At 44.6% G+C, this 24,223-nt stretch overlaps 1 protein-coding gene across 4 annotated transcripts in view; it reads left to right on the plus strand.

The window, feature by feature from the left end:
• The window catches only part of tmem107l (transmembrane protein 107 like), a 68,665-nt gene extending 60,133 nt beyond the window's left edge, over nucleotides 1–8,532 (plus strand). For all 4 annotated transcript variants that reach the window (XM_041174070.1, XM_041174071.1, XM_041174069.1 and 1 more), the window contains exon 6: nucleotides 6,940–8,532. In XM_041174070.1, coding sequence (XP_041030004.1) covers nucleotides 6,940–7,009 — 70 coding nt within the window. In that variant the 3' untranslated portion in view covers nucleotides 7,010–8,532. The remainder of the gene's footprint in view (nucleotides 1–6,939) is intronic.
• Nucleotides 8,533–24,223: the final 15,691 nt, after the last annotated feature.

Genomic DNA, 24,223 nt, shown 5'->3' on the forward strand with positions numbered 1-24,223 from the left:
GGCAAACAAATTAAGAGCTCCCTGGGTGAAAAAGGAGATGGAATTAAAATGAAGAAGAAAAAGTGTGCTTATGACAGGCATCAGGTAGGAAATGCAATTAAAAACCAAGCTGAATGTAGAAGGTCCAGAGGAGAGGTGAAGAAGCTAATAAGAGAAATGAAGAGGGATTAAGAGAAAAGACTGGCAGCCAACATAAAGGGGAATCCCAAAGTCTTCTGTAGGCACATAAGTAGTAAAACGGTGGTAAAAGGAGGAGTAGGGCCGATTAGGGACTAAAAAGGGGATTTACACATGGTGGCAAGGGGCATGGCTGAGGTGTTAAATAAACACTTTGCAAATGTCTTTACCAAGGAAGCAGATGATACCCAGGCCATGGTGACAGAGGAGAAAACTCTGTCACTAGAAGGATTCAAAATGGATAAGATGGTGGTATTGGATAAACTGACGATACTTAAAGTTGATAAGGGACCGGGACAGGATGAGATGCATCTAAGGATATTGAAGGAAGTGAGAGTGGAAATTGCAGGGGCACTGGCCATAATCTTTCAGTCTTCCCTAGACTCAGGGTAGGTGCCAGAGGACTGGAGAATTGCAAACATACCCTTGTTCGGAAAAGTTAAGGGTAAGCCCAGCAAATACAGACCAGTCAGTTTAACTTCATGGTGGGGAAGCTTCTAAAAGCAATTATTCGGGATAGAATTAACAGTCACATTGAAAAATGTGGACTGAATAAGAAGAGCTAGCACAGATTTCTTCAGGGAAAATGGTATTTAATTAACTTGCTGGAGTTTTTTGAAGAGGTAGCAGAGAGGGTTGACGAGAGTAAGCTGTGAATGTGGCATACATAGACTTCCAAAAGGCATTCGATACAGTGCCGCACAACAGACTTGTGAGTAAAGTTATAGCTCATGGAATAAAAGGAACAGTAGTAACACAGATACAAAATTGGCTGATGAAGAGGAAACAGCAAGTAATGGTTAATGGATATTTTTTGGGCTGGAGGAAGGTTTGTAGTGGATCTCCCCAGGGGTCGGCATTGGGACCCTTCCTTTTCCTGATGTATATCAATGATCTAGATCTTGGTGTGCAGGGGACAATTTCAAAATTTGCAGATAATACAAAGCTTGAAAGCTTCGTGAGGACAGTGTATAACAACAAAAGGACATAGACAAGTTGGTGGAGTGGGCAGATTGGTGACAGATGAAGTTCAATGCAGAGAAGAATGAGATGATTAATTTTGGTAGGAAGAACATGGAGAGACAATATAAAATAAGGGATACAAATCTGAAGGTTGTGCAGGAGCAGAGGGATCTGAGTGCATATGCGCATACGCCATTAAAGGTGGCAAGAGGCAGTTAATAAAGCATACAGTATCCTAGGCTACTAATAAGGACATGGAGTAATTCTATTTGCGTTTATTTCTATTTATCTCTTTACTTACTATCGTTCATTATAAAATATGTTGCATTATTTTTCCTTGCTATTTTTTCTTCCACATACTGTTTCTGTCTCTTTCTCTCTCTCTCCCTTGTCCAACTCCTTATTTAATATGTGCAACACTGTTACAATACTGTTACAAACAGCTCAGTTGTTCCTGAACCCTGCAAGCATCCAGCATCTACCTTGGCATTGCTATCTTGTTTATAACGTTGTTGGTGGTGACAAATGGTGGATGAATCATTTAGTTAGTGAGTGATTCATCTATTTGGCACAATAAGCAAGACTGTAAATTGTCTAAATTTGTTACAGAATTTAATTTTGGTAGGTTTCATTTATTCCTGACTTAGTAAATGGAGAACACCATGGGTAACAATTTGCTTGACCCTGTTTTTGGGCTCAAACCCCACTCAGGAATCAGGCTGGCCCAGAATTGGGCCTTAGGCTTCATTAGCATTACGTGGATGAGCTGCTGACATCTGACATGCATCCAGGGTTAGAATTGCTTGGCAAATAGAGGCCAATGTAAGTTTATTAGGTAGATGTACAAGCTTCCTTCAGATCAACTAGTCCAGATACTGCTACTAATACAGAAGGTGAACTTACTCCAGAGAGATGATGCAGAAGGAACAAATAGAAACCTATGCAAATAGAGATTCACCACACTGATATGTTAGAGAGCTAACTATCCTCCTAGAGGAAAATAGACAACCAGTTCATCCACACCAGCTTATATAGATGTGATTGTGTTTAGGAACTTTTCCAAAACTACAAGTATGTAGATTATAACCTATTCAATAGAGTTGTTATCTAATGTTATCAGCTAGCTAAGAAGTCCGATCCTAAGTTATCTTCACCAATTTATGTTAATCTCTGATCTCAGCTGTAACTTTATAATCACTAAGTAGTTAATGCAGAATATTTATCAATAATTTGTATATTCACTGTTTATAGTTTGTTAACCATGATTATTAGGCTATTAAAAATTGTTGGTTTATGACATTATTGTCTGATTTTTGAGAGGGAATCTATATTTTTAGATTTTTGTCTGTGTTTTGTAAATTATCACCTGTGGGAGTGGCCTTTGATTGACTGGATATTGTAATATTTAAGGTACAGAATCTACCAAGGGTTGATACTTTAGACTCTGCCTAAGGACAGGATCTGACCATGTTAAGATTTAAACGGTCACAGATCAGTTCAAGGGGCAGTGGGGACAGCAGGCCGTGGTGAGCTTTGGTTGCTCAGTTGAGCCTGGAGCTGGAGGAAGCAGAAGCAGATTGCTAGCTTCGTGCTGCTAGGGAGGTTGGGGTTAAGAGAAGCCTCGGGTAATTATCAGCGCAGTGAAGCAGACGTTTGCTCCATGAAGTTGGAATTTGGGGGCAAAGGAAAGCCTGTGAGCAATGGGGTTCTGCTCAGAGTAGTTAGAGAACTGCAACAGTGCTGGTAACCAGCTGCAGGGGTACAGCCTTATGAATACAGTGGGAATGCAGTCTTGGGAGAAGAGACTGAGCAACTGGGAGACGTGCACTCATTGGTGCAGTTATTGGGGCGGCCTTTGAGGGAAACCAGAGGCTAGATCTTCAAAAGAGAGGAGCTGAAATGCCTCAGGAGGCTCACTGACATCTGGGTGTGTCGCTGAGAAAATTCAGGGGGACCTGTCTTGGTTGTGTCTGTATTTAATATGCTGTTTGTGGTGTGTACGACCACAGTTTTCCTGTTAGTTCATGTTTACCTCGTGTTGATTCTGGATGTTAGAGTATAAAATAAATAGTGTTGACTCTTTGCTTTGCTGACTTTTGTATAGTAAAAGTTTTCCTGTTTGTTTAAAACTTGGAATCTTATGGCTTTATTCCCTTAGTAATATGATTTCTAATTTTGTCTACTTTAAAACAAAAGTTAATAGAGTCCCTAACCAATCCTAACAAAATTTGCAGGTCTCATCCAGGATCGTAGCAAAATTTGGGAGTGTGGTTTAGGATCAGAGCACTTTGCTAAATGGCAAAAAAACGTAAAATTATTTCACTCTGTAATTTATGTGCGTCCTGATGGGAGGTTTGAAATGTAAATACCAATATAATCTGAACTGGGTTAACGTAAAGCAGTTCGGCAAGCCAAATTTAGCCTCGTTAGCTATCAAGTGCCAAATGGTGATAAAACTTGGACAATTCCTTGACAAGGGGCTAGGTGAAGCATTTGAGGATTCGTCTGGTACACTTGATGACTATTCTTGTCAGGTTATTGATCCCATTCTTCCTACAATACCAATAAGAAGCCATGTCAGAAGCCATTCAACCATATTAACAAGTAGAACATTTTGGATCGGCGCAACTACTACTAGCTTCAGATAGTTAAAAGAACCCAGGTAGACAAATCAAACCTCTTCTCATTAGCTGGCACAAGGACTAGGAGACATAGATTTAAGATTTTGGGCAAGAGATATGGGGCAGTGGAGTGGGGTTTTTACACTTTGAGTCTTAATGACCTGGTTACAAGGGCAGTAAAAGCAGAGATGATCGATGATTTCAAAAGGAAAGTACTTGAGGGAAATGGTACTGACTGGATTGTCCAACAGAGAGCTGGCATGAACTTGATGTGCCAAATGGCCTCTTTTTGTGCCATTATGACTCTAAGAACAAAGCCATTATGCTGAACTTGTATAGAATACTAATTAGACCTCAGCTGGAGTATTGTGTACAGTTCTGGGTGCCACACTTTAGGAAGGATGTGAATGCATTGGAGAGAGTGCAGAAGAGGTTTACAAAAATGGTTCCAGGGTTGAGAAACTGCAGTTATATAGATTGGAGAAGTTAGGACTGTTCTCCTTGGAGAGGGGATTTGATAGAGGTTTTCAAAATCGTGAGGGGGATGGACAGAGTAAATAGGGAGAAACTGTTCCAGCTCGTAAAAGGACAATAAACGAGAGGACACAGTGATTTGCGAAAGAAGCAAATGTGATGAGAAAAAAACCATTTTCACAGCGAGTGGTTCAAGTCTGGATTGCACTACCTGGAAGTGTGGTGGAGGCAGGTTCAATCGAAGTATTCAAGAGGGCATTGGATGATTATTTAAATATAAACAATGTGCAGGGTTACAGGGAAAAGGCAGGAGAATGGCACAGAGAGTCATAATGCTCATTCAGAGAGCCGGTGCAGACACGATGGGTCAATGGCCTCTTTCTGCACTGTAACAATTCTGTAATTATGTGAAATTATTGACTGTTGAGGAGATTGTTTCAGTGTTGGAAGATGGAGATTGGGGATAATGAGAATATACTTAAATTGGAAGGAAGCTGTTAGCAGTGGCCCTCAGGGATTTGTACTGGATCTCAGCTATTTACTATATTTATTAATGACTTAGATAATACAATACAGAGCCAAATATTAAAGCTGGGCAATGAGATAAAGATCAGTGGCATAATAAGCAGTGTAAGCAGGGCATAAAATTACAAAGCCACATTAATAGATTAAGTGAGTGGGTAAAACTGTGTTAGAAAGATTTCAATGTATTTTGAAGTCATCCATTTTGTACCAAAAAAGAATGGACCTGGATATTATTTAAATGATAAAAAGCCAGGAATAGTGAAGGTCCAAAGAGATTTAGGGGTTCATCTACACAGAATACAACAAAATAACTGAAAAGATTAACGGATTGTTAACCTTTATAACTACAGGTTTGGAATATAAAGCAGAGAAAGTTTTACTACGGATATACAAAGCCCTGCTTAGATCACATCTGTACACTGGACATTTCTCATGTAGAAGTGAAAGGATAAGTTGATTGACTTTTTGAGGATTTAGAAAATAACTCATCAGAGAAGCAGAGAAGTATTCCTGCTTGTTGAGGGAGTCTTAGGACAAGGGAACGTAACTGTAAAATCAGAGCCAGGCCATTCAGGCAAAAGGTTTGGAAACATTTCTTAGGCAAATTATGACAGGAACTGTGGAACCTTTCCCACAAAAAGCAGTAGATGCCAATTCACTAATTTTAGATTTGAGATCCACTGGTTTGTGTTTGCGAAGAGTAATAGAGATATGAAACCAAGGTGCATAAGTGTTAGGTCATAGACCAGAGGTTATCTTACTGAATGGTGGAACAGGTTTGAGGATTTGAATGGCCAGCTACTGTTGCTGTGCACACAACACTGGGTGCACTCGTACTGGCACACACCCAGGTACCTGGTGCTGCTTACACCTATATCAACACATGCCCAATGCTAGGTATACCTGTACCAACACATCCAAACTCAGCACTGGGTACACTTGTGTGCTAGCTGTGCCTCAGTGGGTAGCCTGCTCACCCCTAAGTCAGGGGGTTGTGGATTCAAGTTTCACTCCAGAGACTTAATTTTTTTTACTATTTCATGGAATGTGACACCACTGGCAAGTCCAGCATTTTTTACACATTTGTTGCCCCTGGAACTGAGTGCCTTGCTAGTTCGTTGCAAAAGGCAGTTAAAAGTCAACCACATTACTGTGGATCTGAAGTCACATAAAATCATAGAATTGTTACGGGCAGAAGGAGGCCATTCAGCCCATCGCCTCTGCAAATAAGCATTATGACTTTGTGCTATTCTCCTGCCTTTTCCCCATACCCTTGCACATTGTTTCTATTTAAATAATCATCCAATGCCCTATTGAATGCCTCGATTGAATCTGCCTCCACCACACTTCCAGGCAGTGCATTCCAGATCCGAATCACTTGCTGTGTGAAAAAGTTTCTCACATCACATTTGCCTCTTTTGCAGATCACTTTAAATCTGTGCCCTCTTATTCTCAATTCTTTTACGAGCGGGAACAGTTTCTCCATATCTGATCCATGCAGCCCCCTCATGATTTTGAACAAGGAGAACAGTCCCAACTTCTCCAATCTATCTTCATAATTTAAGTTTCTCATCCTTGGAACCATTTGTAAAAACTGCTTCTGCACTGTCTCCATTGCGTTTACACCCTTCTATAGTGTGGCACCCAGAACTGTACACAATACCCCAGCTGAGGTCTAACTAGTGCCTTAACTAAGTTCACCATAACTTCCTTGCTCTTATACTCTATGTCCCTTTTAATAAAGCGCAGGATACTATATGCTTTATTAACTGCTCTCAGAATGGCACTAAGTCATAATGCTCAGAGCAAAGGAATGCTCTCCGGTGTCCTGGCCAATATTTAGCTGCCAATCAACAGATCATTACTGCATTGCTGTTTGTGGGAGCTTGATGTGAACAAATTGGCTGGCAAGTTCTCTACGTTATAATGATGACTTTGGTTCAAAAAGTACTTCATTAACTTTGTACCCAAACGCACAGTGTGGTTACATCTCTACCAACACCTTACTGTGGACCTCTGTACCAACTCTCAACTATATACAAAGCACAGGTCAACAACGGAATCATGGTATTGCTGCACCAGTGCCCAGACACGCGTTTGTGTCCAGATTGTCCAATATAGAATGCTTATATAAGATTTTTTATTCTTACATGTCATGGTGGTTCTGCTTGCTTTTCAGTACTCTTCCAGCATGTATTGAAATTGTCCTTATGGTCGCAGTGTTTGGGATGAAGAAGAAGCCATTGTGAGCGTGCTGAAAACCCACATTAAAAAACTGGAATCAGCCACTGAAGTAACAAGAATATTGGAACACCTGATCCAATGCAATGGATCCGCGCTCAGGACTGTACAGACGATATCAGCAACAGTTGTAGAACTTTAACACCAGGCTACATTACAGAGCATGTATATCACAGTCTGCATTATAGAACCTTTATATCCCCCTCTTCATTATAAAAAGTATCCACCTCATGTTCCATTTTAGATCTTGTACATCATATGCACCATTATAGAATCTGCATCACATGCTTCATTATTGAACATGTTTTTCAGCTTCTCCATTTCAGTACATAAATATCACAGCCTACATTATGGAACTGTATACTGGCACTTATATCACAGTTTACATTCTAGAGTATATATATATACTAACATCTCTTGTCGAACATGTATTATCAGTCTTCATTATAGAAAGTGTACATTGCCATCTTCACTATAGACTATATGTCCAACTCACTGATCACAGTATGGAATAACTAAGGAGAAGCCAGGCCCTTTGCTACTCAGATTGTCACCTGCTTCCACAGATGCTGCAGCACATGCAAACAGAAGTTCTGTAGGAGTGTGATAAACTCTCCAGTAAATCAAAAATTAGCAACAGATCCAACTACTTCCCTGTTGGATGTTGGAATGACTCAATGCGGTACTGAGCTATCAGGGGAGTAAATGGTACATCTGCCCCTACCACAGTACTGAAATAGCTCTTATCAAAGTCACAAATTATATTAAGTGACAGTTACAAAAGTAAACTTCTTCACCCATCTTGATCTGTCAGCAGCCTTGACATGGTTGACCACACCATCCTCCTCCACTGTCATACAGCTGGGTGGGACTGCTCTCATGTGGTCCCATTCAAATCTAATTGCAGCCAGAGAATCAATTTCAATGGCTTATCTTCCTAATCCTGAACCGTTATCTCTGGTGTCCCCCAAAGATCTACACTTGGGGGCCCCCTCCAATATCTTGTCCTTGGCGACATCATCCAAAGGCACAGTGTTAGTTTTCACATGTATCCTGACAATACCCAGCTATACTTCACCACCACATCCCTTGACTTGCTTATCCGATATCTAGTACTGGATGAGGAGAAATTCCCTCCAATTAAATATTGGGCATATTGTTTTCGGTATCCACTCCAAACCCTGTTCCCTAGCTACTAACTGCATCCCTCTCTCTGGTTGTGATTAAGCCTTGGTTTGACATTTGATCTCAAGATGAAGTTTTGATCGGATAATCATTCCATCACAAAGACTGCCTATTTCTACCTGCATTACATCTCCAGACTTCACCCCTGTCTCAGCTCATGCGCGCTGAAACTGTCACTCATGCTTTTGATCCCTCTAAACTCAACTATTTCAATCTGATCCTGTCTGATCTCCCACATTCTATCACAGATGTGTTAGGGAGAAGGAGGCCATTCGGCCCATCGTCTCTGCATTGGCACTCTTAGCATTATGACTCAGTGCCATTCTCCTGCCTTTTCCCTGTAACACTGTGCATTGTGTCTATTTAAATAATCATCTAATGCCCTCTTGAATGCCTCGATTGAATCTGCCTCCACCACACTTCCAGACAGTGCATTACAGACCCGAGCCGTGAAGAAGTTTTTTCTCACATCGAGTTTGCTTCTTTTGTAGATCACTTCAAATCTGTGCCCTCTTGTTCTTGATCCTTTTATGAGCATGAACAATTTACATATGAACATACGAAATAGGAGCAGAAATAGGCCATTCAGCACCTCGAGACTGCTCTGCCATTCAGTAATATCATGGCTGATCTGTTTGTGGTTCAAATTCCATATTCCCATCTATGACCGATAACCTTTGATTCTCCCTATCTATTCCATCCAGCCCCCTCATGATTTTGAACACCTCTATCAAATCTCCTCTTAGTGTTCTCCCTTCCAAGGAGAACAGTCCCAATTTCTCGAATCTATCTTCATAACTGAAGATTTTCATCCCTGGAACCATTTTTGTAAACCTCTTCTGCACTTTCTTCAACGCGTTCACATCCTTCCTAAAGCATGGCACCCAGAGCTATACACGATACTCAGCTGAGGTCTAACTAGTGTCCTATACAAGTTCAGCATAACTGCCTTGCTTTTGTACTCTATGCCTCTATTAATAAAGCATAGGATACCTTATGCTTTATTAACTGCTCTCTCCACCTGTCCTGCCACCTTTAATGATTCATGCACATATACACCCAAGTCCCTCTGCTCCTGCACACCCTTAGAGTTGCACCCCTTATTTTATATTGTTCTTCCCCAAAATTAATCACCTCACACTTCTTTTAATTGAACTTCATCTGCCACCTATCTGCCCACTCCACCAACCTACCTATGTCCTTTTGAAGTTCTACATTGTCCTCCTCACAATTGACAATGCTTCCAAGTTTTGTATCATCTGCAAATTTTGAAATTGGCCCCTGCACACCAAGATCTAGACCATTAATTTATATCAGGAAAAGGGAGGCTCCAAGCCCTGGGGAACTCCACCACAAACCTTCCTCCAGCCCGAAAATATTCATTAACCATTACACGCTGTTTCCAATTACTCAGCCAATTTTGTATCTGTGTTACCACTGTCCCTTTTATTCCATGAGCTATAACTCTTCTCACAAGCCTGTTGTGCGGCACTGTATCAAATGCCTGTTGGAAGTCCATGTACACCATATCAACAGCTTTACCCTCATCAACCCTGTTCCCTCTTCAAAAAACTCCAGCAAGTTAATTAAACACCATTTTCTCTTAAGAAATATATGCTGGATCTTCCTAATCAGCCCACATTTTTCCATGTGACTTAATTCTATCCCTAATAATTATTTCTAGAAGCTTCTCCACCACTGAAGTTAAACTGACTAATCTGTAATTGCTGGGCTTATCCTAATAACCTTTGTGCCCTTGTTCAAAACTGTTTGCAATTCTCCAGTCCTCTGGCACCTCCCTGGAGTCTAGACTGAAAAATTATGGCCAGGGCCCCTGCAATTTCCACTCTCACTTCCTTCAATATCGGTGGATGCATCTCATTTGATCCTTGTGCCTTGTCAACTTTAAGTACCAACAGTTTATCCAATAGCCCCTCCTCATCAATTTGAATCCTTCTAGTGATGGAGTTATAACTCTCTGTAAACTTAAGATCATCCAACTCTCTGCTGCCCATGTCCTAACTCACAGCAAGCCCCATTCCCCTAGCACCCATGTGCTCGCTGACTTACACCAGCTCTGGTCAAACAACGTCATTTTTTAAAATTCTCATCCTTGTTTTCAAATCTGTTCATGGCTTTGCCCCTCCCTATTTCTAATCTGCAGCCCCACAACCTTCCAAGATATCTGCACGCTTCTGATTCTGACCTTTTGTGCTTCCCCAATTTTAATTGCACCATCATTAGTGGCCCTGCCTTTAGTGGCCTAGGCCTTTTGGTAACATTGTCTCATAAGACAATGGTTTGCGCCTTGCTGGTCAACTCTATGTTAAACATTGCCTGATGGGCCTCGGGAGCCCCTGTCTGGTATTGCAGTCTCTGCTGTATTTGCTGCGGAGGAAGACAGTGGTCTGAGAAGGTGCAGGATTCACTGGCCCCTGATTTCTCTGGACCCTCTTCTCAACCACCTGAGCTTTCTGTTTCTCCTCACTTCTTCCAATGCTCTTCCAAACAGTCAGTATCCAGAGGTCACAGCTGTCATGGCAAGGAAGGTTTCTATCTGTCGAGTATTATCCTCTGAACTCCTTTAATCACCTTAAACATCTTAATTAAATTATCTCATTTGTATACTCAATAAAATACAAGTCTAGTCATTCCAAACTGGTCTCATGATTTAACCGTTCAAAGAATCTTGCTACATTTCCTACATTACAACAGCAACTCCACAAAAGCTGCCCTTTGGTTGTAAATCACTGAGATGGTGAATGGAACTCCGATTTGCTTTATTCCAATGCTGATTGCAGCATTTCAATGCCATTCACTAGAACCCCAGAGATGTGGCAATGTAAACTGTTCCAAACATCCATCATATACTCAAAACTCCAGGGAAAAGTGGCCAGTGACACCAACAGCCTCTCATGCTTTGCTTCCGTTGAAGGCTGTACCCTGCTCCTCATCAAGTACCCACCTCCATCTGCTCCTGTTCACTCCTCCTCTACTAATCCCCACTGTGCTGCATCAAACTAACCGTCTCAATCAATACTGTCCTCACCAGCACTGGATGGATTTGTGAGAGTGCCGGTTACAAGGTGAGTGAAAAACTATATCTGAGGTTTTTAAAATTTCATTTTATTATGAGATGTGGGCTTCGCTGGCAAGGCCAGCATTGTTGTCCATCTCTAATTGCCCTTGCTATGTCATTTTGGAGAGCAGTTAAGAGTCAACCACATTGCTGTGAGTCTGGAGTCACATGTAGGCCAGACCAGGTAAGGGTAGCAGATTTCCTTCCCTAAAAAGCATTAATGAACCAGTTGGGTTTTTACATCAATTGATGATAGTTTTGTGGTCACCATTACTGAGACTAGCTTTCTATTCCAGATTTATTAGCTGAATTCAAATTCCACCAGCTATAGGATTTGAACCCATGTCACCAGGGCATTAGCCTGGGTCTTTGGATTACTAGTCCAGCAACATTACAACTATGCCACCATCTCCCCCACATGGATTGATTTCAGATAAATTTGCTATCGATGATAATGGATCAGATTAGGTTGCAGATATGAATGGAGATCCTCAGGATCCCTTACTGGTCATTATTTTTGTTATTGATCAAGAAAGGAGTTAAATATAATGTAACATTCGTTGCTGATGTATCAATTGGTTGAGGATGGATTTAGATTAGTTGGTAAGTGGGCCCATGTGGGGATGATTTTACTTCACAAACAACTTACAGAACAGAAACAGTCCAGTAGGTCTCTGGTCTCTATAGAAGCCTCTTACCACATTACTTCATTTCACTCTATTAGCATAACCTGTCTCCTTCATATGTTTATCTTCCATTGTTTTAAATGTATAAATACTATTCACCTCAATAAATGCTCGTGGTAATGAGTCCTGAACTCTCACCACTCTCTTGGTAGTATAACCCCTTGTAATTTTGATTGGTTTATTGACAAATGAAGTGTTATGTACATGGAACTTGGTTTCTCCTGGAATGTCTATACTCTACAAAAGTATTTGCTGAACAAAGCACATCAGGAAAGAGGTCTGGAGGTTGTAGTTGATCAGTTTGTGTTTAAAGACGTACGAGCAGTGTGAGGATGCAGTAGGGAAATGAAGCAGTGTTTCAGTTTACGTTGGTGGGTCAAAGAGAAAAATGACAAAACCTATTGTTCGGTTTGGTACAGCCACACTTGGGGGAGTGCAAACAGGTTTGGACCCAACACTTGATGTAGAATATTAAGATATTGGAGAGGCTGGAAAAGTAGTAACAGGATGATAACAAGTCTTCAAGCTGTTCATAATGAGGTTTGGTTGTGAGGGTTATGGTTATTCCGTAATAATTGATGAAGTGCAGCCTGAAATGAAGGGATTAGATACAAAGTTTATTTGAATTGGAAGGGGTGGTCAGATTGGAAACTACCTATACGTACCAGAGAATATCACTTGTCACAGAATCATTTCACTCCAGAACAAGCATATGTAGCCTGGTGAGTGTGGAGTCATTTGAGTATTTCCAAAGGATGTTTGACAGATTGCTAAGAGAACATTACCAGTTATAGGAGTGAGTAGTTAGGTTATATTTTGAAATGTCTCTCTGGAATCTCAGTGAGTGGGAGAGGAACTGCCCACAGATTTCCTTGAATTCACCATATCATTGACAGTCAGCATGAAGATGAGAACTAGGCAGAAGCCTTAGAGGAGGTTTACCCAGTAGGGTAGTGTAAAGGAGGGATGTGACAGAGACAGCTGATTGATGGTCTTGTACTTAGAGAAAAGTCCATGAGATCCTCACACTTGTTGGAGGTGAGGGTGGAGGAGACAGGGGAGGGGATAAAGTAGATGGTTCGCAGTAGAGAAAAGGAGCTGGGGTTATGTTTCCTAGGATTAACCTGGCTCTGGTCTGTGTGTGCTCACTGAGCTGGCTCTGGTCTGTCCGTGCTCACTGAGCTGGCTCTCGTCTGCCCGTGCTCGCTGAGCTGGCTTTGGTCTGCATGTGCTCACTGAGCTGGTTCTGGTCTACGTGTGCTCACTGAGCTGGTTCTGGTCTGCATTTGCTCACCGAGCTGGCTCTGGTCTGCATGTGCTCACTGAGCTGGTTCTGGTCTACGTGTGCTCACTGAGCTGATTCTGGTCTACGTGTGCTCACTGAGCTGGTTCTGGTCTGCATGTGCTCACAGCTGGGTCTGGTCTACGCGTGCTCACTGAGCTGGCACTGGTCTATGCATGATCACTGAGCTGGCTCTGGTCTGCGTGTGCTCACTGAGCTGGCCCTGGTCTACACGTGCTCACTGAGCTGGCACTGGTCTACGCGTGCTCACTGAGCTGGTCCTGGTCTACGCGTGATCACTGAGCTGGCTCTGGTCTGCGCGTGCTCACTGAGCTGGCTCTGGTCTGCGCGTGCTCACTGAGCTGGCTCTGGTCTGCGTGTGCTCACTGAGCTGGCCCTGGTCTATACGTGCTCACTGAGCTGGCTCTGGTCTGCGTGTGCTCACTGAGCTGGCCCTGGTCTATACGTGCTCACTGAGCTGGCTCTGGTCTGTGTGTGCTCACTGAGCTGGCTCTGGTCTAAGTGTGCTCACTGAGCTGGCTCTGGTCTGCGTGTGCTCACTGAGCTGGCCCTGGTCTGCGCGTGCTCACTGAGCTGGCTCTGGTCTGCGTGTGCTCACTGAGCTGGCCCTGGTGTACACGTGCACACTGAGCTGGCTCTGGTCTATACGTGCTCACTGAGCTGGCTCTGGTCTGCGTGTGCTCACTGAGCTGGCTCTGGTCTGCGTGTGCTCACTGAGCTGGCTCTGGTCTACGTGTGCTCACTGAGCTGGCTCTGGTCTGCGCGTGCTCACTGAGCTGGCTCTGGTGTACACGTGCTCACTGAGCTGGCCCTGGTCTACGCGTGCTCACTGAGCTGGCTCTGGTCTGCGCGTGCTCACTGAGCTGGCCCTGGTGTACACGTGCTCACTGAGCTGGCCCTGGTCTACGCGTGCTCACTGAGCTGGCTCTGGTCTACGCGTGCTCACTGAGCTGGCTCTGGTCTAGGCGTGCTCACTGAGCTGGCTCTGGTCTAGGCGTGCTCACTGAGCTGGCTCTGGTCTACGCGTGCTCACTGAGCTGGTCCTGGTCTGCGCATGCTCACTGAGCTGGCTCTGGTCTACGCGTGCTCACTGAGCTGGTCCTGGTCTGCGCATGCTCACTGAGCTGGCTCTGGTCTGTCCGTGCTCACTGAGCTAGCTCTGGTCTGTCCGTGCTCACTGAGCTGGCTCTGGTCTGTGTGTGCTCACTGAGCTGGCTCTGGTCTGCGCATACTCACTGAGCTGGCTCCGGTCTGCGCGTGCTCACTGAGCTGGCTCTGGTCTGTGCGTGCTCACTGAGCTGGCTCTGGTCTGTGAGTGCTCACTGAGCTGGCCCTGGTCTACGCGTGCTCACTGAGCTGGCCCTGGTCTGTGAGTGCTCACTGAGCTGGCCCTGGTCCACGCATGCTCACTGAGCTGGCTCTGGTCTGCGCGTGCTCACTGAGCTGGCCCTGGTGTACGCGTGCTCACTGAGCTGGCTCTGGTCTGCGCATGCTCACTGAGCTGGCTCTGGTCTGCACGTGCTCACTGAGCTGGCTCTGGTCTGTGAGTGCTCACTGAGCTGGCTCTGGTCTGTGTGTGCTCACTGAGCTGGCTCTGGTCTGTGAGTGCTCACTGTGCTGGCTCTGGTCTACACGTGATTACTGAGCTGGCTCTAGTCTGCGCATACTCACCGAGCTGGCTCTGGTCTGCGTGTGTTCACTGAGCTGGCCCTGGTCAACGTGTGCTCACTGAGTTGACTCTGGTTTGCATGTGCTCACTGAGCTGGCTCTGGTCTACGTGTGATCACTGAGCTGGCCCTGGTCTGTGCGTGCTCACTGAGCTGGCCCTGGTCTACGCGTGCTCACTGAGCTGGCCCTGGTCTACGCGTGCTCACTGAGCTGGCCCTGGTCTGCGCATGCTCACTGAGCTGGCTCTGGTCTACGCGTGCTCACTAAGCTGTCCTGGTCTGCGCGTGCTCACTGAGCTGGCTCTGGTCTGCGCGTGCTCACTGAGCTGGCTCTGGTCTGCACGTGCTCACTGAGCTGGCCCTGGTCTGCGCGTGCTCACTGAGTTGGCCCTGGTCTGCACGTGCTCACTGAGCTGGCTCTGGTCTGTGCGTGCTCACTGAGCTGGCCCTGGTCTGCGCGTGCTCACTGAGCTGGCCCTGGTCTGCGCGTGCTCACTGAGCTGGCCCTCATCTACGCGTGCTCACTGAGCTGGCTCTGGCCTGCATGTGCTCACTGAGCTGGCTCTGGTCTGTGCTTGCTCACTGAGCTGGCTCTGGTCTGTGCTTGCTCACTGAGCTGGCCCTGGTCTACGCGTGCTCACTGAGCTGGCCCTGGTCTGCGCGTGCTCACTGAGCTGGCTCTGGTCTGCGCATGCTCACTGAGTTGACTCTGGTCTGCACATGCTCACTGAGCTGGCTCTGGTCTGCGCATGCTCACTGAGCTGGCTCTGGCCTGCATGTGCTCACTGAGCTGGCCCTGGTCTACGCGTGCTCACTGAGCTGGCCCTGGACTGCGCATGCTCACTGAGTTGACTCTGGTCTGTGCATGCTCACTGAGCTGGCCCTGGTCTGTGCGAGCTCACTGAGCTGGCCCTGGTCTGTGCATGCTCACTGAGCTGGCTCTGGGCTACGCGTGCTCACTGAGCTGGCTCTGGTCTGCGTGTGCTCACTGAGCTGGCTCTGGTCTGCATGTGCTCACTGAGCTGGCTCTGGTCTGCGCGTGCTCATTGAGCTGGCTCTGGTCTATGTGTGCTCACTGAGCTGGCTCTGGTCTGCGTGTGCTCACTGAGATGGCTCTGGTCTGCGCGTGCTCACTGAGCTGGCTCTGGTCTGCATGTGCTCACTGAGCTGGCTCTGGTCTGCACGTGCTCACTGAGCTGGCTCTGGTCTGCATGTGCTCACTGAGCTGGCTCTGGTCTGCGCGCGCTCACTGAGCTGGCCCTGGACTGCACACGGTCACTGAGTTGACTCTGGTCTGTGTGTGCTCACTGAGCTGGCCCTGGTCTGTGCATGCTCACTGAGCTGGCCCTGGACTACGCACGCTCACTGAGTTGACTCTGGTCTGTGCGTGCTCACTGAGCTGGCTATACCAAAGGTGCTTGGGCAGCAGCAAAAGGAGACTCGGAACAGTTATCTCAGTTGTTATCCAGAGGTATCCAGGACATATGGCATCATGGCAAGCCCATGCACACAACATGGGTCAGGAAGCCAAATTCTGGGACAATCCTGGAATATCTGGCACAGTTTGTCACCCTGCCAAATATGATAAAGGTTTTCTCACTGAGATCTCTTCACTGCTTTCTTCCTTTAGCCTTTGCACTGAACAACTTCTCATCCTCCATTTCAACTCATCATCTTCTCTCTCCTCTGAATTCACTACCCTTTTACCTTCCCTTAATCTCTCGCTCCATGTCAGTTCCCAAACCTTTATCTTGTCACCTCACATGGCCTTGCTAGTCCCATCATATCAATCACAGATAAGGTCATCATTCCTTTTCCCTCATCACCCACATTGCCTTTCCATATCCCAACCCTCCTTCCTTCTGTATCTGTCCCTGGAAAAATTATTCCCAATTTACTCATAGTTGCATCATCAAAATCCCAACTGTCTATGGCCCTCCTTTCACCGCAACATTTCTGCAGCTCTGACTTACTCAACTGCACCACCACCTCTACCTTGGACACCCTAGTCCACTGTAAAAATTATTCGCTTTCAACCTGGCGTTGCCCCTGATATGGCCCTCATCTCCACTCCCTTAAGTCCAATGAGCACAGATTTGAAAGGATATGATGGGCAATTGGCTCAGCCTCCACCACCAGATCTGACTGGACCACTTAAAGCGCCATTGGGTCCTGCTCTTGTCTGCTAAAAGTGCTTACTATTCCAGGTTAATCCTAGGAAACATAACACCGGCTCCTTTTCTCTCCTTTGAACCATCTACTTTATCCCTTCCCCTGTCTCCTCCACCCTCACCTCCAACAAGTGTGAGGATCTCATGGACTTTTCTCTAAGTACAAGGCTGTCTCTGTCACATCCCTCCTTTACACTACCCCACTGGCTAAACCTCCTCTAAGGCTTCTGCCTAGTTCTCATCTTCATGCTGACTGTCAATGGCATCTTCCAAAAGCAAAACGTTAGTTTTCACATGTATGTTGATGACACCCAACTCTTCCTCAACCTCCTCTCTCAACGCCTCCACTGTTGCTAAATTATCAGACTGCTTATCCAACATCCAGTACTGGATGAGCAGAAATTTCCTCCAATGAAGTATTGGGAATACTGAAGCCATTTATTTCAGTCCCCGCTCCAAACTCCGCTACTTACCTACTAACTCCATACCTCTCTCTGGCTACAGAATAAGGTTAAAACAGTCTGCTTGCAACCTTGGCATCACATTTGACCCTGAAATGAGCTTCTGACTTCATATTCATGCCATCATTAAGACCGCCTATTTCCACTTCAGTAACATTTGCCCCATCTCAGCTTATCTGCTGCTGTAACCCTTATTTGTTCCATTCTTTGGCTCCTGGTCTAGCAAATCTTGATTTTAAAATTCTCATCATTGTTTTCAAATCCCTCACCCCTCCCTATCTCTGTAATCTCCTCTAGCCCCACAACCCTCCAAGATATCTGCACTCATCAACTTCTAACTTTCTGAGCATTCCCGATTTTAATCACTCCACCATTGGTGGCCGAGCCTTCAGCTGTCTAGGCCCAAACCTCTAGAGAATTCGCCCTACACCTCTTCACCACCTCACTTTTATCCTTTAAGATGATCCTTAAAACCTCTTTGACCAAGCTTTTGCTCATCTAACCCAAAGGGTTGGATATCACAACCACAAATAGGGCTCACACAAATGTAAAATACAGCGTGATGACATTGGGTAGACAACACATCATCATCACACCAGTCTCAGATATTACAGAAGGCCAGCGGGTTTGTAAATCAGAAGCCCTGCCCAACATTTTGAAATAACCAATTAACAAGCGATTGAGCTTGTTCAAGAGCCAACTGTATGCAATTTTTCTTTGCCCGCTATATTTTTCGGGTGTCAGGCGGGTTTAAAGTTTGGGAATGCTCTGCAACTGCTATGACAAAGTAACAGAAGGGTGGAAGAAAGGGCCTGTCCCCAGGATCATGGCTACATGTGACAGCGGATTTTGCTGCTGAAGGTGACAATGCCTGCCTGTTTCTGGACTTTGTTAACTTTTCTGAGCCTGCCCAAACAAAAAAGAGAGATTGAGAGAGCAGAGGGGCCTTTAAATTTGTTGTTGTGCCAGATTTTCTGTTCACAGCATAACCCTTCTGCCACATGATGTCTTGGTCTAGACACCCGATTGGGCATGGAGCCTACCTTTCGCACTGCTAGTAGGCTGTCTACCCGCTGAGGAGGCCACTAATTAGCCATCCAACGCTGGATTTACTGAGCTGAGATGGTGGCGGTGGAAGTGAGCAGACCTCTCACTTTCCTTTCTGCCTTCCTCACCCTTCTGAAAACCATAAAATCCAGCCCAACATCGCGTTTTGTGGCTCAGTGTCATACGTTGTTTTATAATGCTCCTGTGAAGCTTATTGGAACATCTTATTACATTAAATCCATGATATAAATATAAGTGGTTACTGTTGTCAGTTGTGCTATGTTCAACAGATTGGAATTTGTTTTCTGAGATTGGATGAAACACCAGCTCCAAAATGTTGACGAATAAACTGGGTAGAACGTGCACCTAATCATTGGGATGCATTGGCACCTGGATAAAATATCTTAAGGTATAACTTTCCTCCTAAGACATTTTTTTTGACTTCATAACTTCGGAAGGCACATCCACATGTTTTTCCCCAACTTACATGGCTTGTCAACTTTTAGCACACTCAAGAACTCATTCTAACACCATTGCAGAATGAAGTAAAGAAAGTAGCCAGACATTGCCATAAGGCCCAAGAGACAACAGGGAGGCGGGGGTTAAAAATGCCGAGTTACTTAAAGAATGAAGAGGAGGTTACAAGGGTTCAGTCTGCAAGAGAGCAGTTTACAGGAGTTAACAGAGAGCGCAGATGGGAAAGTGTAGATCTACTCCTGACAGCTCAGCTTACTGTTTGGACTTAGCACCCATGAATAACACACACTTTAATCAATTTGTCCTGGAAGCCAGAGTCTGTTCCCTTGCAGGACCTGTCCCCGTCACCCTGAGTACACAGTCTCCAGCCTTGTGTGAAGGTTGTCAGAATAAAGGATCAAGATTCTCTTCAAAAAAAAAAGTTGGCTTTTTTTCTCAAGTGACTTGGCATTCTTCCTGAATTCAGAGTGATAGTATTCAACTGTAGCATCAACTCCTGTGCTCCCAGGATCACCAGCTCTAGATCAGATACTGTGACAAATAAGACCTGTGGAAACATTACATACAAAACAAGACAAAAATAAAAATACCTGGAAAAACTCAGCAGGTCTGACAGCATCTCCACAGATGCTGTCAGACCTGCTGAGTTTTTCCAGGTATTTTTATTTTTGTTTTGGATTTCCAGCGTCTACAGTTTTTTGCTTTTAACATACAAAACAAGATTCAACTGGGGAAATCTCTCAACAGTTGAGCCTCTGGAACTTGAAGCTGATTGTACTTATCATTCACTCACTTTCAGTGTAGATGTATGGATGGTAGAAAAATTGATGTCACCTACCAGTAAATCCACTAGTGAATGGTCCTCTGATGGTCAAACATGTTTCCACGTTATGAAAATATGGCAACATGCAAATGCAGATGATACTCTGGTCTTCTGGACCCCTGTCCAGAGGAATTACTGGAAATGGCCTACTCACCCTGATTTGTGGTGGGTTTGTCAAAGGCACAATCGTAGCTTGAGGAGGTGGATATGGACATAGGGTTTCAAAGGTTACTTGTTGCAAACTCCCTGTAATTCAGGTCCTAGTCTGGAATGATGGGCTGGTATAATACAAGTGCCTGAAGATGGGGAGGACTAAACTACAGCTGGAGGCAATGTTCCCTTGGGTGCCAGTCCAAGAATGGCTGCTGGAAATGATTGTAGCCAGTAGCAGCTCCTCCATTTACTCAGCAATAAAAGGAATCTGCAATAATTGATTCTGTAGCTCCTGTAGTGGTGATGCAAGATCCACTTGATGATCATTGAGGAACTCTACGCAGCCGGATGCTGCAGCGATGCTCTCTGAAGTTGGTCCTCACTCTGTGGCAGGGATTATTTCTTCGACTCAGCTGTGAAGTGCTTACTTGCTGATAAGATGTCATAGTGCATTTGGCAGCATGACAGATGGATATGTGCCAAATCCTGCAGCAACATCAGCCCTACCCCATATGGCCTATTCAATCGGATTAGTTTCCTGCGCCCTTTCCTCACCAAACTGGAACTCACCCACAGCATATGTGACCCTGAGCAAGGTTGAGTCCTCAGACAGTGATTCCTCTTAAATGAACTGCCACCAATTGGAGGCCAAAGTCCTGGGGCTGAATTGGTGTCACCTGAGGGAATGATGCATGCATTTCCTGAGGGACTCATCTATACCAGCTAGTGGCTCTTAGGGAAACTCACCTCATTCTGGCACCAGCACACCTCAAAGTCAGCTAGTGCTGAAAAAGGACCATTATCTTTATCTTTATTTTTTGAGGCCTCAAAACAACTGCTACTAATTCTTGAACTATTTTTATTTATTCATGGAATTGGCATCACTGAAAAGGACAGCATTTATTGCCAATCCTAATTGCCCTTGAGAAGATGGCAGTGAACTGCCTTCTTGAACCACTGGAGTCCATGTGGTGTAGATACACGCACGGTGCTGTTAGTGAGGGAATTCCAGGATTTTGACCCAGCGACAGTGAAGTCAGGACGTTATATGGCTTAGAGGTAAACTTTCAGGTAACGGTGTTACCACCTGTCAGCTCATCTTGTTCTAGGTGAGAGAGGTCATGTGTTTGGAAAATGCCATCAAAGCAACCTTGGCGAGTTGCTACCATGCATCTTCAAGATGGTACACACTGATGTCACTGTGCAACAAAGGTGGAGGGAATTAATTATTAAGGGGGTCTATTAAGTGGGCTGCTTTGTCCTAGATGGTGTTGAGCTTCTTGAATAATGTTGGTTGTACAGTCATCAAGACAAGTGGAAAATATTCTATCACAATCCTGTCTTGTGCTTTATAGATGACAGGCAGGCTTTAAGCATGTTAGGAGGTGAGTTACCACAGAATTCCCAGCCTCTAACCTACTCTTGTGGCCACAATGTTTCTATGGCTGGTCCAGTTAAATGTCTGGTGAATGCTAACTTCCATGATCATGGTTGGAAATTCAGTGATGTTAATGCCATTGAATGTCAAGGAGAAAAGGTTAGATTCTGTCCTATTGGAGATGATTATTGCCTTGCACTTTTGCGGTGACTTTTATTTATCATTTATCAGCTGTAGCAAATGTTGCCTAAGTCTTGCTGCATCCAGGCATGGACTGCTTCAGTAGCTAAGGAGTTGCAAATGATGCTGAACATTGTGCACTCACCAACAAACATTGACAATTTTGACCTAATAATACAGGGCAGGTTATTGATGAAGCAGCTGAGGATGCTTAGGCCTAGAACACTACCCTGAGGAATTTGTGCAGTGATGTCCCGGGACTGAGATGATTGGCCTCCAACAACCACATTAACGTTCCTTTGTGCTAGGTATGACTCCAGCCAGTGGAGAGTTTTCTCCTGATGCCCTTTTTCCCCCATTGACTTCAATTTTTTTAGGGCTTCTGGATGCTATGCTTTTCCCCTCTTATTGGTTCTCTCAACCATCTGCTACGGGCCAAGTACAGCAGGTGTGTCCTTCGGGACACAGCTAATTCAGTTAGTAGTAGTGCTATGGAGCCACTCTTAATGATGGGCATTGAAATCTGCCAGCCATAATACATTCTGTTTCCTTTTTATTCTTTCACAGGAGGTGGGTGTCACTGGCTTTTTTCATCAACATTTGTTGCCCATCCCTAGTTGTCCTTAAGAAGGTGGTGGTAAGCTGCCTTCTTGAACCACTGCAGTCCCTGTGATGTAGGTTACCTGTTATGGCAGACAGATGGTAAATGCCAAATGTCCAAATCCCAGAGGGAAACTTGAAGCTGCCACAACTATTTACAATTTGTACTTATTTCGAGATGCGGACTTTGAATTCAGTAAAAAGAAGGCCACCAAATCTTATAGGTTTCTTAAAAAACTAATTTAACCTTTATTAAATAAAAAAATGATTTTAAGCACATAGATTTACAAATTACCACTATAATAATTTACAGCTTCCCTGATAATCTAACCCGCAGTTACACCTCTGTTACGGCAACAGTAAAAACACACAATATTTTAAAAGAACCAGGCAAAGTAACATGATACCCTGAACAATCAAATTCAAAATGAGTTTTTTAACTTAGTTCTTGCAGACAGCAGTTTGGGCACAGAGGCTGGAGGCTTTTCACACTTGTTAGATCTTGGAATTCCCTCCCTTGCACATAGCCTCATCTCCTTTATACTGATTACCCCTTTGAATGCAAATCCCATTGTTTCACTATGTCTTTGAACTTCATCTCTCTAATAATAAAAATCTATCATAGTACCAATTTTACCAGTAATCTTTAGGAAAAATAAACACACTGGGCAGAATTTTGCCCTTGGTGGAGGCGGGCAGGGGCCAGCTGGAAGCCAACCGCTGCCCTTGATCGGCATTGCACCACGATTTCATGCTGGCGGGCCAATTAAGGCTTACCCAGCATGAAACGTGAGCAGCAGCGTTCAGCGCAACCTGTGTGAATGGGGGTGAGGAGCGTGAGCAAGCCAAGTGCAAACTTCATGCATGCAACTCTGTGCCTCAGGGTGATGGAGAGTTATGAAAAAAGTAATAAAGAAAAATATAATGAAACATATCCCCTCATGTGACTCTGCCATATGAGCAGGGACATGTTATTAATTAAATTTTAAAACCTTTATTTTTTTATTATTTGCTTTTGGACACCTCATCCCGCCCTTGTCTGAGGTTTCCAAAAAATGCAAAGGCCGCTTGGCCTTTTCGCCAGCCCACCAACCATTAGGTTGGATGGGCGAAAAAATGAATTTAATTGTATATTTAATAGCTGTAACAGGCCAACACGACCTTTCGCATGTCACTTCACACTCGAGCAGGTCAGGCACGTGCCTGCTAGCCAAGTGAAAATTTCTGCCCACTGTTTCTTAATTTCTCCTGGCTAGGAGAAACATTTCACCTCCTCTTTTGAATTCAAGCTAGTCTGGTTTATTTGAAAATGCAAAACTTCACTCATGTTTACCTACTTAACATTTCAAACCGACCTTATCTTCTGATACATCAAATCCTTCAGACCAGCTGCCTTTAATTAAGTGCCACACATACACATACACACACACACACACACACACACATACATACAGACCCATAGACACAGATCCCACCATTGCTCTACTTTACAATAAATTCCAATAACATTATGAAAATGATTATATCTTTGACATTACCACAGTGCTGATAGGGAGGGAGTTCCAGGATTTTGACCCAGCGACGGTGAAGCAATGGCCAACTCAGGATGGTGTGTGATTTTGGAGGGGAACTTCCAGGCAGTGGTGTTCCCATGTCCACTTCCATTGTCCTTCTAGATGATAGAGGTCACGGGTTTGGAAGATGCTGTAAAAGGAGCCTTGGTGAGTTGCTGCAGTGCATCATGCAGATGGTGCTCACTGCTGCTGCTGTGTGTCAGTGGTAGAGGGAGTGGATGTTGAAGGTCATTGATGGGTTACCAATCAAGCAGGCTCCTTTGTCCTGGATGGCGTTGAGTTTCTTGAGTGTTGTTGGAGCTACACTCACCCAGGCAAGTGGAGAGTATTCCATCACACTCCTGAATTGTGACATGTAGATTGTGAACAAGCTTTGGCAAATCAGCAGATGAGTTAGTCACCACAGAATTGTTCGTGTCTGACCAGCTCTTGCAGCCA

Source organism: Carcharodon carcharias, chromosome 25 (assembly GCF_017639515.1).
Source record: "Carcharodon carcharias isolate sCarCar2 chromosome 25, sCarCar2.pri, whole genome shotgun sequence".
In the NCBI taxonomy this organism is placed as follows: Eukaryota; Metazoa; Chordata; class Chondrichthyes; order Lamniformes; family Lamnidae; genus Carcharodon; species Carcharodon carcharias.